Source organism: Hermetia illucens, chromosome 2, assembly GCF_905115235.1.
Source record: "Hermetia illucens chromosome 2, iHerIll2.2.curated.20191125, whole genome shotgun sequence".
In the NCBI taxonomy this organism is placed as follows: domain Eukaryota; kingdom Metazoa; phylum Arthropoda; class Insecta; order Diptera; family Stratiomyidae; genus Hermetia; species Hermetia illucens.
The window spans coordinates 584,752-600,586 of NC_051850.1; the positions used below are offsets into that span (position 1 = coordinate 584,752).

Genomic DNA, 15,835 nt, shown 5'->3' on the forward strand with positions numbered 1-15,835 from the left:
AAAACGCAAATCTACGAGATTACCAACAAATTGGGAGCCGGGAAACCTTGATGGAGTTTGCTCCCATCAAGGCTCTCGAGACCGTAAGCAATGAAGGGATGTTACAAGACCTCATTTCTTTGATGAGGGCCTAAGAATTAACGTAAATAGGGAACGTTTAAAGCTTGGAAACGGTGGTAATCTCCCGATTTAATGACAACAGGAAAAACAAAATTATCTCTCCTAGTAAGACTCAATTCCCGCTTACAAAACGAGGAAAACCCAGTCTAGGCGTCATAGCAACCTGCCTTACTTACTGATCTGTAGGTTTGTGGCTGTCATCCAGATCAGACTGTAATCCTTTTGACTTCTACGTGTAGAGTATAGTTAATGCAAAGAACTCCGACATGCTATTAACATAGTATGGTGGTCCCAAGCCCAGGTAAAGGAGGAGGGTTTGAGGCAACGTACTCTGTACTATCCTCAATAAAACACAAATAAAATGCTGAGATCAGGGAAAGAAATAAACAGAGTATAGTTGGAGTTATTCTACTATGCTAAATCCTACCTGATCTCTCTTGGTGACAGGCCCCGCGACAGGTCGACCAAGAAAATGCATAGAATGTCGTTACAAACATGATGATCGGATTAAGTCACAGGCCTCGGAGAAATGCTAGGGCGTCCACCTCAGTCGACGCGGCAGGACGGGCCCCGGTCCTGTCGAGAAATGGGCAAGGGTTCTTGACGCATGGACGGCGTCAGGACGTAAGCAAGTTAGTCCGCACACAACGAACAAAACAAATACGTGTCTGCACGCTAAATGTTGGTACCCTAACTGGAAAGACCGAGGAACTCGCAAGAGTCCTTCGGAAAAGGTGCATTGACATCTGCGCTCTGCAAGAAACCCGATGGTCTGGTTCCAAAAGCTGCGACAGTGAACGCGAACGCGGTAAAAATGGCTACAAACTTCTCTATTTTGGTAACCCACACACTCAATATGGTGTTGGCATTGCCATCTCAGAGGGTTTCCGTGATGCCATTAAAGAAGTCGAACGATTTGATGATCGGCTGATGAAGCTCACCATTATATCAGCTGATCGCACTATTCACTTCTTCACCGCGTATGCACCACAGACAGGTCGACCTGACGCCGAGAAAGATGCCTTCTGGCAAATTCTCGATGAAAAGACTTGTCACGTGCCTGCTGACGATTATAATCATTGCCGGCGACCTTAATGGTCATGTGGGTGAAAAGGCAGACGGTAACAGGTGCCATGGGGGAAAGGGGTTCGGAGCGCGCAATGAAGGTGGCGAGCGTATAATCGATTTTGCGGACACCCCTGACCTTGTACTTATGAATACATGGTTCATCAAACGATTGTCTCATCTTCCCACATTTTATAGTGGGAACAATAAAACGCAAATCGACTATATTCTCATAAGACGCCAACATTTTACCACTGTCACTGATTGCAAAGTCGTTCCTTATGAGACCATCGCACCTCAACATCGGCCGTTGATTGCTGTCCTGCGAATCAAGCCACCGATAAAACGGCGTGAGGAACGCACTGGCCCGCCGCGCATTAAATGGTGGCGATTTGGTGAGAAGAAAGAAGAAGCGGTCTCACTCATACGATTGCCAACCATTACGAATGTGGAAGAATCATGGAACCAAATGAAAGACACGATCCACAAAGCGGCCTCTGCAACCCTCGGGGTCACCAAGCCGGGTAAGCGGTACATCAACCGAGATACTTGGCTTTGGAATGATGATGTTGAAATGAAGGTCTGTGAAAAGAAACGCCTCTACCACAAATTTCTCGACGATAAAACGCCTGCTAATTGGCAAATTTATAAGAATGCCAACCGGGAAGCAAAGAAAACGGTCGCTGTCACCCGAGCGAACCATTTCAAAAATCTTTACGATAAACTGGACACCCGGGATGGCGAGAGAGATCTGTATCGACTTGCTAAAAGCCGTGATGAACGCACACAGGATATCGAACACTTCTGTTGTGTTAATGACAAGAACGCTACTTTGCTTACCAACCGTCGAGCCGCAACGGATAGATGGCGAGAATACTTCGAGCAGATTTCAACTGAAGAATTTGCTCATCCTCCACTTCCACAATCATTGCCCACATTTGGAGCAGTTCCACCAGTCAGCGCAACTGAAGTCGAGGAGGCAATAAAACAAATGAAATCGGGGAAAGCAACAGGACCTGACGACATCGCATCTGAGCTCTGGAAAGCGAAGAGCTGGAACCCAACACTGTGGCTCAGTAAATTCTTTAACCGGGTTATTCAGGAACGAAGAACACCATCTGACTGGCAAGAAAGCACCACTGTTCCAATATGGAAAAAGAAAGGTAGCCCAGCAGAATGTTCAAATTACCGTCCGATCCGGTTACTTTCCCATACCATGAAGATTTTTGAACGCATTCTTGACAACCGTATTCGCGAAATTGTTGAAATAACCGTGAATCAAGCCGGATTTGTCAAGAACTGCGGAACTACTGACGCAATACACGCTGCGCGGTTACTCATGGAGAAACAGCGTGAGAAGCATTGCCCTCTTTACATTGCATTTCTGGATCTAGAGAAAGCGTTTGACCGTGTACCACACGAACTCATCTGGTATGCTTTACGACAACACTTCGTGCCAGAAGAACTCGTGCGTTGGGTTCAATTGCTCTACCACGATCCGAAAAGTAAAGTTAGAAGTATGGCGGGTGTATCAAAACCGCTTCGTGTCTCTGTTGGAGTTCATCAAGGAAGTGCCCTCTCACCACTCCTCTTTGTCCTTGTTATGGACACCGTCACACGGGATATCCAACGTCCAGCGCCCTACACACTGCTTTATGCAGATGATGTTTTCCTAGCATCTGATAGCAAAAATGATCTCGAGCAACTTGTTCAAAAATGGAATGATCGCCTCATGCAACACGGTCTCAGATTGAATTTAAACAAAACTGAATTTTTGACGACCGATCCCCATGAAACAGGCACAATCACTGTCAGCGGCAGTGATCTGCCCAGAACTGAGCGATTTAAATACCTCGGGTCAACGCTATCAGCCAATGGAGAGCTGCGTTATGAAATTGCTTCACGCATTAACGCAACCTGGATGAAGTGGCGTTCCAGAACTGATGTTCTTTGTGATCGACGTATCAACGAACGTCTCAAATCTAAAATTTACCGCAATGTCGTCCGTCCAATCGCTCTCTATGGTTCTGAGTGTTGGCCGACCATAAAAGACAATGAACGGCGTCTTGCGGTAATGGAGACGAAGATGCTACGTTGGACTAGTGGCGTCACACGTTTAGATCACATCCGAAATGAGGATATCCGCGATCGTTATGGGGTTGCACCGATCGTGGAAAAGTTGCGAGAGAGGCGTCTTCGATGGTATGGTCACGCAATTCGTGCAAACGAGAATTCACTTGCAAAGATTGGTCTGAACATCGAAGTCGATGGTAAACGACCAAAAGGCAGACCTAAGTAACGGTGGCTTGATACGCTGAATGGGGATTTGAAAGCCTCGAGATTGCACCCAGATCAGGCATCCGATAGAGCTAAATGGCGAAGCCGATCACGACGAGCCGACCCCGCTTGTGAACGGGACAAAGACTGAAGAAAAAGAAGAAAGGTCGAGGCGAAACTCCAGAAGACAAGAGATCTGCTTTAGGCTACTATTCAAAAAGTAATAATCGACATGTACAAGGAATAGTTAGAATGCTTATGTAGTCGGTTTGCAACACACGCCTGAGCAAGACATCGAAGTTGAGCACAGTTATGTTGAGTGATTTCAAGTAACATATTTACTAAAAATGCGCCAAGTTTGAAACAAATAAACTGATTATGCTCGATATTTTATTGGTTTCTCTATTTGAATTCAATTTTCTGGACTTCCCTGGAAAACTCTGTATAGTATGTCGTTGAACTAACCCTGGGGGTGTTAAATTACTACCTTGAAAATCTATTTTAAATTGCATTATCGATTTTGCTTTAACTGTCTATTGCACACAGGGATAGTGTTTACTGCAATACGATAAGTTTCAATAACTCAATTCATTAAATTCTAAAAACATTTCAAGATGTATGCATATTTTCAAAAATATGGCCCACCTCATCAACAATATGCGTAGCTCTATAAATATTTAAGCAAAATAATATTCAGTCATATGAATTCATCCGGATCTACGATAATCAATATAAGCCTCGATTTTTTCATATGCATACACTTGCATATGCATGCAAATTAACACTTAATAGAGATTAACGCTTTATCTATTTCGGCACAAAGTGAAAGTGTGCACAATATTGCAGAAGGTATGGAAACGTGATAACCAAACGTATCAAAAAAAGTCACAGAAAAAAATTAATTATTAAGTGTAACTAAATGCAAAATGCAAAGAAAGTCATGATTTCCAAATTACGTAGCAATTACAAAAGCAAATGTTATTATGAGGTACTACGTTACATGCTGATAGTAAAAATGGTTCCTCAGATTTCTTTTTTTACCTTCAACAATCAAAGAAAAACAGATTGATTGAAGACATTTTAATTAGTTTCATACCGACTAGCTCAAACACTGGTAATTGACATTATCGAAATTGGGGGAAACAAAGGCCCATTTGAAATTAATCGATCAATACTTTCTACGCGGAAATTATTAGAAGCGGAAATAAACCGAAATTGAAGTACATATGTATATATTTCTACAAGTATTTGAAACAATGTAATGCCAATGTTGGAATGCTTGATGAGAAAACTGGAGTTTGATTAAATTACATCAATTACTAGTCAGTAATTTGTAATTTATTACAGCCAGTTTCACGGTAAAGAAGGTTTGTATATTTTCGTGGCTCCATGTAGAGTTTGTAAGATATAGCAAGGCCCCTTTTGTTAATCTTGCTATGATTTGATATTTTTGATTGATTGCCTTAGTTCCATTATTTTCCCAATTGTTAGTATGCAAGTGATAAGTGATAACATTCAAATAAAATTCAATTTGGAATTTCCACGGTACCTGCGCTATGGGGCATAAAGGTTTATGGAAGTACATATAAATATTTCCTAAACAAAGGGGAAATGACACAAAGGATGTTGCCACAAATGCTTACCTCACACCTTTCCGGGAAGAAACCCTTGAAACCCTTTGGCCACCATTCTACTCCTCGTAATTCTAGGGCGACCACTCGTCTTCCATCCTGGTATAATGGGTTTCGTGGGACGGTATAATTCGCAATGTATGACCTTCCCACTGCCATTTTGGCTTACAAAGATGTTCTTTATTTGTTATTGTTTCAAGCCAGAAAACCCAGAAACATTGATATATTTCCAATGAAAGAATTCAGGCATCCGAGCAGGCGAAATTTGAATATCACAATACCGCGCTCGTGGAGCCCTCAGAGTGAGAATAAAAGCCAGCATCAAAGCAGCCAGGAAGAAATATTAAGCAAATGTGTTTTTTTTAAAAAAATCTAAACTTTATCATAAAACAAAGTTTGGAAAAATGTACAATTGGTCAGGATTTTTGCTCCGTATCATCTGTATATAGGCAGTTGAATGATGGAGAACAGATGACTGTATGGATAAGAAAATATTAACTAAGGGCGAACACAACTCTGACAACATAGTTTGGTTGGGGGGATGGCTATTGATAAACTTGCTGCAGCTCAATGAACTTCAAGTCACACAAAAATACGCAAATGGTCCAGCCTGGATCCAAGGTGCATCGTACATTTTGAAGAGAACAGTTCTGGCTGGTATTTTGGCAGAATATTGGAAAATTTAAAAAAGAAATCTTATTTTGACAGAGCCCTTTGGCAGCATTTTCTACAGGAGTCTTAAATATAAGTATATGCTTGGGATGAATACATAATGACGAACATGTGAGAAGTTCTTCTTTTAAACAATACTTAACGTTATTACATACATAACATACATAACTGGTCTCACGGCCTTCAAGTTTTTCTTACCTGGAAAGAAAAATAAAAAAAAAAATATTTTTAATTTGCTTATAAACACTGAAATTTAAAAATAGTCACTGAGAATCAGTGGTAAGCTAATTTGCGTGTATACTCGTATCCAGTCCGAATATTCGATATTCTATTGCCAGTAGAGGGGTGTCAGTAGCAAAATTGACAAAGTTACACCTTCTGTTGCGACAGAGAACCGGTGTTAGGATTACTAAATGGAAACTTACTAAGTCAATTGATATGGGACTGTCATTGGATATTTCTTGAACCAGATGGGATAAAAGAAACACTCCTGACGAAAGTGTCAGAGCATTCAAGGATCGTGAAGAACCTAACTAATTGTAGCGCCCAAGGCCTGATTTTGCAACGTTTGCACTAGAACTAGCGTGACATTATATATTCCACTATCAACTGTTCTGAACGAGGAGATCGAAAGGATTCACCCAGGCAAATGTGATAATTTGAAACTCTGCCCTGGTATTCTTATTTTCCATCTCATAACAATCTTATTGAAGCTTCTAATGGCAAATTTTGAATATGAAAATTCATATAGTAAAAAAGGAATAACCATCTTTTTACTTTTGTTTGCAGAGTGGATTTTTCTGAATTAAATCACATGGAGAAATGGGAAAATTTACAATTTATGAAATTTTATGTCTTAAAACTGAGCTTTTTAATAAATATTTAAAATCAACCTTACCTTACAGTCGTAACATGATGTGATGTATGACTGTGTGTTTCTTTATGTCGTGTTGAATAGCTTACAACAGTAACATGTCGTGTTGACTGTCGGACTACACGTCGCACACGACTTCTACCATCGCCAACAACCACTACAATGGGTGGTGGTTTTCCGCTCCCATATTGTAAAAATGATTCGGTGGGTGGTATCGGTCGGTGGCGTCGAGTGCTTAATTCTGTTTCGGACATTTTTACTTTATTTATTTATTTTTAAATCGTGTTTATTTCATTAAATTTTATTCGTAATTTTCGTATTTTTTAGATTTTTCTTTAGTTATTTTTTATTTTTTTTTGTGGTGTAGAATTCACTAAACTTAATATTTACTGATTTGATTTGTGCTCTTTGGTTTAGGTTGTATTATTATTCGTTCTAATTTATTTCAATATCGGTAACATTTTGCCACTGGTCGTAATCAACTCAGTTCAATTCCAGAATGTTTCTTTTTCTTACACATCTAAACGCAGATTCATAATTGTACTACAATTACTAGTTCGTTGCATGATTTCAAAAAATTTCTTACAATTTCACAAAGTAAATTTCATCGATTCTTGATAATAACATATCTGTAAAAAGATTTGTATTTTAATGGAGCACTAGTTGGCTTCTCTTCCAAGCGCGCAAAGTCTACTCAAGCAGATTATCTCTCAAGATTGAATATAATATTTTTAGATAACAGTTACAAATTGTTAAAATGTCTTGATAACATTTTGTAGTCCGTCTGACTAGTAATCATAAAGAACAACAATATTTATTTACTTTTTCAAAGCCGTGAAGGAAAATAACGTCATTATATGTAATTTCAACACCTTCAAATATATATATATGAATATACATATGTAGATAAACAGATTCCCAGGGGATTTTTTTTTTAAATGCGTCTGTCCTCCCGAAAGATCAAGTTCTTGAATGTCTCCAATGGCCAGCTTCCCTAACAGATATCTATGAATATAAATACCGAATTATATTTTAGTGAACCGGAGAAGGGCAGAGAGGCAGAGCGATGACTTGTTGTAAGGCTATGATAAATGTTTCTTCACCGATCAACCAAAGATAGTCTGCGCCACGAAGGCTCACTACCTACGCCAAGTAGGGGATTATTTGGTCTTCCTATAATGAGATCCAATCGCGAGAGCTTACGGGCGAATGCGTACAACAAACCCCCGTATATATGGAGAATCGACCAATTGGGGAGCATGCCGCCAGACTCGGCATCACTACAATTCGCATTGCCTAAATTGCGAAGAGGAGGCAGGAACCTTCAGGAACTTCCTTTGTGAATGCTTAGCTATAGCTAGAGCCAAGCTGCAGAAACTATGTAAACAATTCATTGGCGGTCTCTAGTTGCAGGGTGGGCTATAGATGCTCGAACGCAAATGCTACGGGCTGGTTTTTAAGATCTGAGCCGAGTGGATTTCGCTTCCCTTGCCTTTGTCACAATAGTCACGGGTCTTACGAGTAAGCATCAAAACGGAGCAACATAGTCCTTCGGAATGGTTACTGTCACCTACCAATACACAATTTCCCTATTCCAAATAAAACAAATTAGACAGATAGAAGAACTAAAATGGGATGGATCTTTACATCCTGATTTACATTCCTTTTTTGTTATCTTTTTCGATACCAAAAAGCAATTCAAACTAAATCGACAAGGTCAAAGCTATCTTGCATGCTTAGACGGAATTTACACGAGCATCGAGCGCGAGATGCTGAAATGATGCCAAACTTGCCATGTAACGCACCGATTGAGCCAAACTAGACAGGCTATTTAAATCTTCAAATATAATATCAGTTAGACTGGTACGACTGACCGCCAATTTAACAGGGTAGCATTGCTTTCCACATTCTCTTATCAATCATTATCTGATCTGCGATAATCGGGAGACTGTAACACTTGATCGGTGGAATTCTGGACCACAACAATCTTGCTTAATCACGTAATATCACCAGTCAGTCATATTATTTCTCATCAGTCAATTCGTGATCCTAGATGACGGAATTGACTTATGCTAGACTGACACTAAGGCATCCGGACATGAATGTTTTTATAGTAAAGTGTTAAATTAAGCACGTTCCGTCCGACGAGCGGAGGCATATAGTCGCCGAACTCGACGGGTGGTGCTCTTCGTAACGGTTGACGTCAGAAACGCCTTTAATTCCATAAGATGGAAAGACATTCTAGGCATACTAGACAATACTTTCCACGTGCCGAACTATCTCTTACGGATATTGAAGGAGTTGTGTACGACGCGGAATGGGATTCGTCAGCAGCTCTATTTAAATACAGGGGATCTGTTTCCAGACAACCCCAACGTGCCACTGCCCAAGCGTTGGTTGATACTCTGAAAGCAGACATATTTTGCGTTTCGGAGACCCACCTAAACCACAGACATAATGTCAATTTCACCGGATATACCACTATTCGGCATAACAGCAACACGGGCGCTGCCCTTCTAGTCAAAAAAGACTACCATTTTGAAGAAGTCGTCATCGAGGGCTTACTAGTCTGTTCCGCTGCAGCGGCAATAGTTAAAACTATCGATAATAAACGGATTTTGGTAGTTTTCGTTTATTTCAAATACAATTCCCCAAGTGAGAAACTGGGCCATGACTTAAAAGTCTTGGGCGATCTCCAGTTAAAATCAAAATATATCATCTTCGGTGGCGACTTTAACTCGGCACAAATCCTGGGGCGATAAGGCAGAAAATTTAAATGGGAAAACCCTGTATAACTGGATCCACGACCCTTTCACGCCAGCCAACCTTGAGGTGGTCTCGCCGGATTCGCCGACAAGACCCGCTAGTCAATCCATCATTGACTTTTTCCTGCTGTCTGATGAAACCAAGCAAAGTTTTCAGGTAACTTCCTGCAAAACCTTGCCAGGCATGTCCGACCATTTTTCAGTTGAACTCAAAATGGCCTCAACTTCACAACTACAGAAGCGAGTTAAGATAACCATCAGGTCATTCGCCCACACTGATTGGGACAAATTCAAGTCAGATTTAGCACCAAGGATGAACTTGAAGAAACTCGCTACAGATCGCAATCTGTCGGACAAAGAAATCGACGAAGCAATCATTTTGGCCACGGACGCCATCAATACTGCTACACGCAGAAATACCAGGCTTATCAAAGTCGATGAGTTTGTATACAACAAACTCCCGCATGATATCATGCTACATATGAAGGTCAGACAGATTTGGCGCAGGAACCTCAAGCCAACTTCCATAAAAATGGAAATAAAGTTAATGCTGAATACAAAGCATTGCTCTCCCGGATTAATTGCCTGAGTACAATTATCCGGGAAATGGTGGCGCAATTCCGCAATAAAGAATTAACCCGTAATCTCGCAGATATTAAACCCGGGCCAGATATGTTTCAACATATAAATAGGCTAGCGGGGAAAAATAAGTCCCATAATTTCGTTCTTACCAGGAACAAGGAACCAATCTGCGGAGACGCCAGAAAGGCGCAAGTCCTTGCGGAATCATTTGAGTCTCAGCTCAATACCCCTCCGCCTCAAAGTAACCCGGCAATAGTGTCGATGGTTGAAACAACTATCGCCGACTTTGTCTCTAGGCATTCAAATAGATTAGTAACATTCTCCCAAACGAACTCCTCGGTAAAACCAACGGATTCGCAACAATTTCTGAGTTTATCACAACTCACCGCCTTGACCTCAAACCTAAACGGTAAAAAATCAGCCGGACCTGACGAAATTCCTAATTACGTAATTAGGCAACTTCCCCGAGTCTCCATCAAATTTTTGCTGGCAGTATTTAATAACTGCATAAATAATGGCTATTTTCCCACCACCTGGAAAGTAGCTAAAATAATTGCGATCCGGAAAAAAGGCTTCTCTACTGAGCCTAACAACTTTAGACCCGTTTCATTATTATCCAATTTAGGCAAACTCTTTGAGAGAGCATGGACAATCGGGCTAGTCCAATATTGCAACCTCAAAGAGATTATACCGAACCATCAGTTCGGGTTCCGCAGCAAGCACGGAACTCAACATGCACTTAGCTACCTTCACGACACCGTCGTAGCAAGACTTAACGTCAATAATAAACCGACCGTAGCATGGGCATTAGACTTAGAAAAGGCCTTTGACTCCGTATGGGTAAACGGACTAATCTACAAACTGATAGATCTTGAGTTCCCAATTCCGATCATTAGAATTGCACTAAGCTTCTTCGAAGATAGGTATTTCTACGTCAGTGTGGGGAATGAATTCTCCGATCTCTTGTCGGTAACATCGGGAGTACCGCAAGGATCCATTTCTGGACCCACCTTTTATAATATCTTCACGGCTGACGTCCCAACTCCTGAGACCAGCACCGAACTCATTCAATATGCCGATGATACACTCATCTTCGCTTCAAGCCTCCACCCCAACAGGGCAGCCAAAGCGGTCGAGAGACATTTGAAAGATCTTGGCAAATATTACCTGGCATGGGGTATTAAGATTAATGAGGCCAAAACGCAATTCTGCACCTTCCGGAGGAAAGCTAGATACCTAGGTTCTAGAGGAATCCATAGAAAAGCTATACGCTTGAAAATGAAGATCGGTAACACTATAGTGAGCAATTCCCAGACCATCAAGTACTTAGGAGTTAAACTTCACGAACTCCTTAAGTTTAAGCCACATCTTGAGCTCGCGATCGGTAAGGCACGCGGTGCATTCAGTAGGATCTACTTTCTTCTTCGAAAGAAGGTAGGACTCAGCACCAAAGCCAAACTGACTCTCTACAAGACCCTGATCAGACCCATTATCTGCTATGGAGCGCCCACGTGGATCACTTGCTCCACCCGAACCATGTCCAAATGTGAGGCATTCGAACGCCGGATATTAAGATACTGCACTGGTCTTTCCTATAATTGGAAAATCAAGAAGGTTGGAAAAAACGCCGAGGTATATCGGCGCGCCAAGGTACAACCTCTTCGAGAATTCGTTCTCAACTTGGTGGAACGGTTCTTCGAAAGAGCGGAGAACCATCCAAATCCACTAATCCGGCAACTCTACCAACAGGGTAGCACCTTCCCATTGGCCAACTACCTAAGGCCCTGCCAAATAGTGAGCGAAGCTCTTAAACCAGCCATCCTTTCCCTATATGATTCTCCCTGCCTGGTAGGGGTACATCGAGGCTAAGCACAAGACATGTTATGTGCTATTGTAAATAGTAGGTTTAAGTATTTATTGTTAGAGTAAGTTAGATTAAGTTTAGGCTTAGTTAATTTAAGTAAGTAAGTAATGCCTTCTGGCGCTTTTAGTGCAAGCGCAGTCTTGAAATAATTCAGAGCAGTTGAAAATAAATGTGAAGATCCATGTATTAAATCAATACAATTAACGTAAGAATTACACAGAAGGTCGGGTAGGCCAAACAATTGTAATAGCCACCCATTGAAATAAAGTTAAGTTAGTTAAGCTTAATATCTAAGCTAGAAAGTAATTAATAATGTATTAGAAGTAAGACACTATGGTAAATAAAAAACTTAAACTTAAAACTTCCAGACAACATTGTCGAAGAGATGCTGAGGAGTACGGACACGCGGAGCCGTGCTGCCCATTACCTTCGGGTGCTTCTCCTTGCTAAGAAGATAGAGCTCGAACTGTGGAAGGAGCCGGACGGTAGGGGGTTCCTTAAACTGACAGTTAAGTAATCCTTCAATTTTGCTACTTCACTTGATAATACAATAGACTATCTATTCCTTTACTCCGCACTAGAGATTATGAGGAAAATTCATTAACAATTCAAGCAATAAATTCTTTAATATTATCTAAACTTTCTAATCTTTTCAAGTTCAACTTAATAATCTTATTTACGTGAACATTTTTATATCAGTGACATTTTTCGCCTAAAACAAAACTACTCATCGCACACTTTTCTGAGATCTTCCACTCCCTTGGCGTGCTACGCAAAGTGGATAGATCCGCGCCATCTATTCGCTTGCACTCGCAACATTCGAAATAAATTTCGAATGCTGCGAATCCTGCCGCGCCACATCACTCCGCCCCCAGATGAAACCTAGGGGTTTCAGCGACTGATCCCCGAACTTCGTTCGCCGCTAATCCACAAAGCGGACACGACGTTGCTTCGGGGCGCACGCGGGTTTCAGCCTGGACAAAGAGACCGCCTTTTTGTGACCACCGATCTCGAGCTGGAAGAAATGTTCTCCCCGCTCGAGAACGCGGTACGGGCCCTCATATGGAGGCTGCAGCGGCTTCCGGACGGCATCCGTTCTGATCAGCACATGCGTGCATGTGTCCAGTTCCTTGGGCGAACAAGCAGGTATGGACGAGTGTCGAGTGGGTGGTGGCGCCTTGATGCGTCGGAGATTGTCCCTCAGCAGACGCACCAACCCCGACTCCGTGAGACCCGATCTCTTGTCGAAGACCGGATCGCTTGGGAGTCTTGGGTTCTCCCCGTAAACCAGCTCCGCGGGGCTGGCAGCAAATTCCTCTCGGCGGGTTGTACGAAGGCCGAGTAGGACGAGAGGCAAGACTTGCGTCCAGGACGGGTCGTCGCGTGCCATAATGGCGGCTTTCAGCGTCCGGTGCCAACGTTCCAACATCCCATTGGATTGTGGGTGGTATGCCGTAGTCCGCTGGCGTTTAAAACCAAGGAGTTTGCCTAACTCGGAGAAAAGGGTGGACTCAAATTGCATTCCCTGGTCAGTGATGACCACTGCAGGGACGCCAAAGCGAGGTATCCACTCTCGACAGAGGGCTTCAGCACATGATTGCGCCGTGATGTCTTTCAGAGGTATTGCCTCAGGCCACCGCGTGAACCTGTCGATGATTGTGAGGCAATACTTATAACCATGCGAGTCTCGCAAAGGCCCTATTATGTCGAGGTGTATGGTGTGGAAACGCTTGGTAGTGCGGGGGAATGAGCCCACTTCTTTCCTTACATGCCTGGAGACTTTACACTTTTGGCATGCGATGCACTCTCTGGCCCAGGAATTGATATCCTTGTTCATGGAGGGCCAGAAGTATTTTCCGGTGACTAACCGGTTTGTTGTCCTGATGCCGGGGTGCGCCAAGTCGTGAACTGCGTGGAACACTTCCTTGCGAAATGTGGCCGGAATGTATGGCCGAGGTCCCTTTTCCGAGTCTTCGCAGCAGAGCGAGAGGTTTGAGCCGAAGATGGGCAACTCCCGAAATTTGTATTTGGGGTTGGACTTGAGGCTCTGAAGTGCTGCGTCATCCACTTGCGCCTTGGCAATAGCCGAGAAATCGAGTGAGGCGGGGATGTTAACTTCGGAGACACGAGACAAAGCGTCAGCAACAATGTTGTCCTTCCCGGACACGTGCTGGATGTCCGACGTAAACTGGCTTATGAAGCTCAGGTGTCGAAGCTGACGAGGGGACGCTTTGTCGGGCTTCTGTTTCAAAGCGAACGTGAGAGGCTTATGGTCCGTGAACACTGTGAACGGCCTGCCTTCTAGGGAGAAACGGAAGTATTTGATGGACAGGTATGCGGCGAGCAGTTCGCGATCGTAGGTGCTGTAGTTCCGTTGAGCGGGATTCAACTGCTTCGAGAAGAAGCTCAACGGCTGCCAAACTTGGTCCACCTTTTGGTGAAGGGCAGCACCTACTGCGATGTCAGAGGCATCAACAAAAACGGCTAGGGGTGCATCTTGCAGAGGAAATGCCAAGAGCGTAGCGTCAGCCAGTTGTTGACGAGATTTGTCAAACGCGCAGATAGCCTCTTCAGACCACACGATCTCTCGTGTGTCCTTAGTTTTGGGGCCAGACAAGTACGCGTTCAAAATGGACTGGAGATGGGCGGCCTTGGGCAGAAAACGACGGTAGAAGTTTAGCATGCCCAAGAACCTCCTCAACTCCCTCACTGTCTTTGGACGCGGGAAGCTTGATATCGCTTGCACCTTGTCTGGGTCGGGCTGTATTCCTTCAGGGGAAATGAAATGGCCGAGGAATCTCACCTGTTGTTGAAGGAATTTGCATTTCTCAACGTTTAGGACTAAACCGGCCTCAAGGAGACGTTGAAAAATGCACTCGAGATGGGCTAAGTGCTCAGACTCAGTGGAAGAAGCGACCAAAACATCATCCAAATATACGAAACAGAATTCGAGGTTTCGCAGGACTGAGTGAATGAACCTTTGAAAGGTTTGCGCCGCATTGCACAATCCGAAAGTCATTCGGGTGAACTCGAAGAGTCCAAAGGGTGTGCATATTGCCGTCTTTGGAATGTCTTCAGGAGCTACTGGAATTTGGTGATAAGCCTTGGTTAAGTCCAAGGTCGAAAAGATGCGGCAATTCGCGAGGTGATGCGCAAAGTCGTGGATGAGTGGAATTGGATATCGGTCAGGAACAGTCTGTGCATTTAGCCTTCTGTAATCCCCACATGGGCGCCATTCGCCGTTTGGCTTAGGGACCATATGCAGTGGGGAAGACCAACAGCTGTTTGAGGGCCTGCAGATACCCTGTTGAACGAGTTGTTCAAACTCTTTCCGTGCAATTGCCAGTTTCTGAGATGGTAGAGGACGCACCTTCGAGAAGATCGGGGAACCAGTAGTGATAATGTGGTGCTGCACATTGTGCTTCACTGGTTTGGAGAGACCACAGTTGGTAGTAATCTGGCTGAACTTTTGGAGAAGTGCCCGAACACGAGAGTCGGTAATGTCTTCTAAAAGAACGGAAAGATTATTGCCTGGGTGAGATACCATATGTCCCGACGAATTAAGTTTGGTCGTGGAATCTATAAGAGACTTGTTTTGCAAGTCCACCAGCAATCCATAGTGACACAGGAAGTCTGCGCCTAGTATGGGGAAGCTGACATCCGCCAGGATGAAACGCCACGAAAACGTCCTACGCAAGCCAAGACTCACGTCCACTTGCCTATACCCGTACGTGTTTATGCGGGAGGAATTTGCTGCCGCAAGTTTGAGCGGTTGAGGGAAAAGTTGATGATGCTGGGGTACGGGAAGGACCGAAACCTCCGCACCCGTGTCGACGAGGTAGTTACGCCTGCTGAGAGGGTCGAAAATAGTTAGGCGACGTGGCGCTGCGTTCTGGGTGGCCGCCGCCAAGACCCCCCGCGGACCTAGTTTTTTGCGGTAGGAGAGAATCTACACGGTAGCGTACATCTTGTCGCTTTATCCCCG

General features: G+C 43.4%; 1 protein-coding gene across 7 annotated transcripts in view; it reads right to left on the reverse strand.

Annotated features, from left to right (window-relative positions):
- LOC119650418 (IQ motif and SEC7 domain-containing protein 1) overlaps positions 1-15,835 on the reverse strand; it is a 238,119-nt gene that overhangs the window by 43,719 nt on the left and 178,565 nt on the right. For 5 of the 7 annotated variants that reach the window (XM_038053220.1, XM_038053219.1, XM_038053218.1 and 2 more), the window contains exon 2: positions 6,664-7,268. The exons of the other annotated variants lie outside the window; for them this stretch is intronic. In XM_038053220.1, coding sequence (XP_037909148.1) covers positions 6,664-6,893 — 230 coding nt within the window. In that variant the 5' untranslated portion in view covers positions 6,894-7,268. The remainder of the gene's footprint in view (positions 1-6,663; positions 7,269-15,835) is intronic. 7 annotated transcript variants of the gene reach the window in all.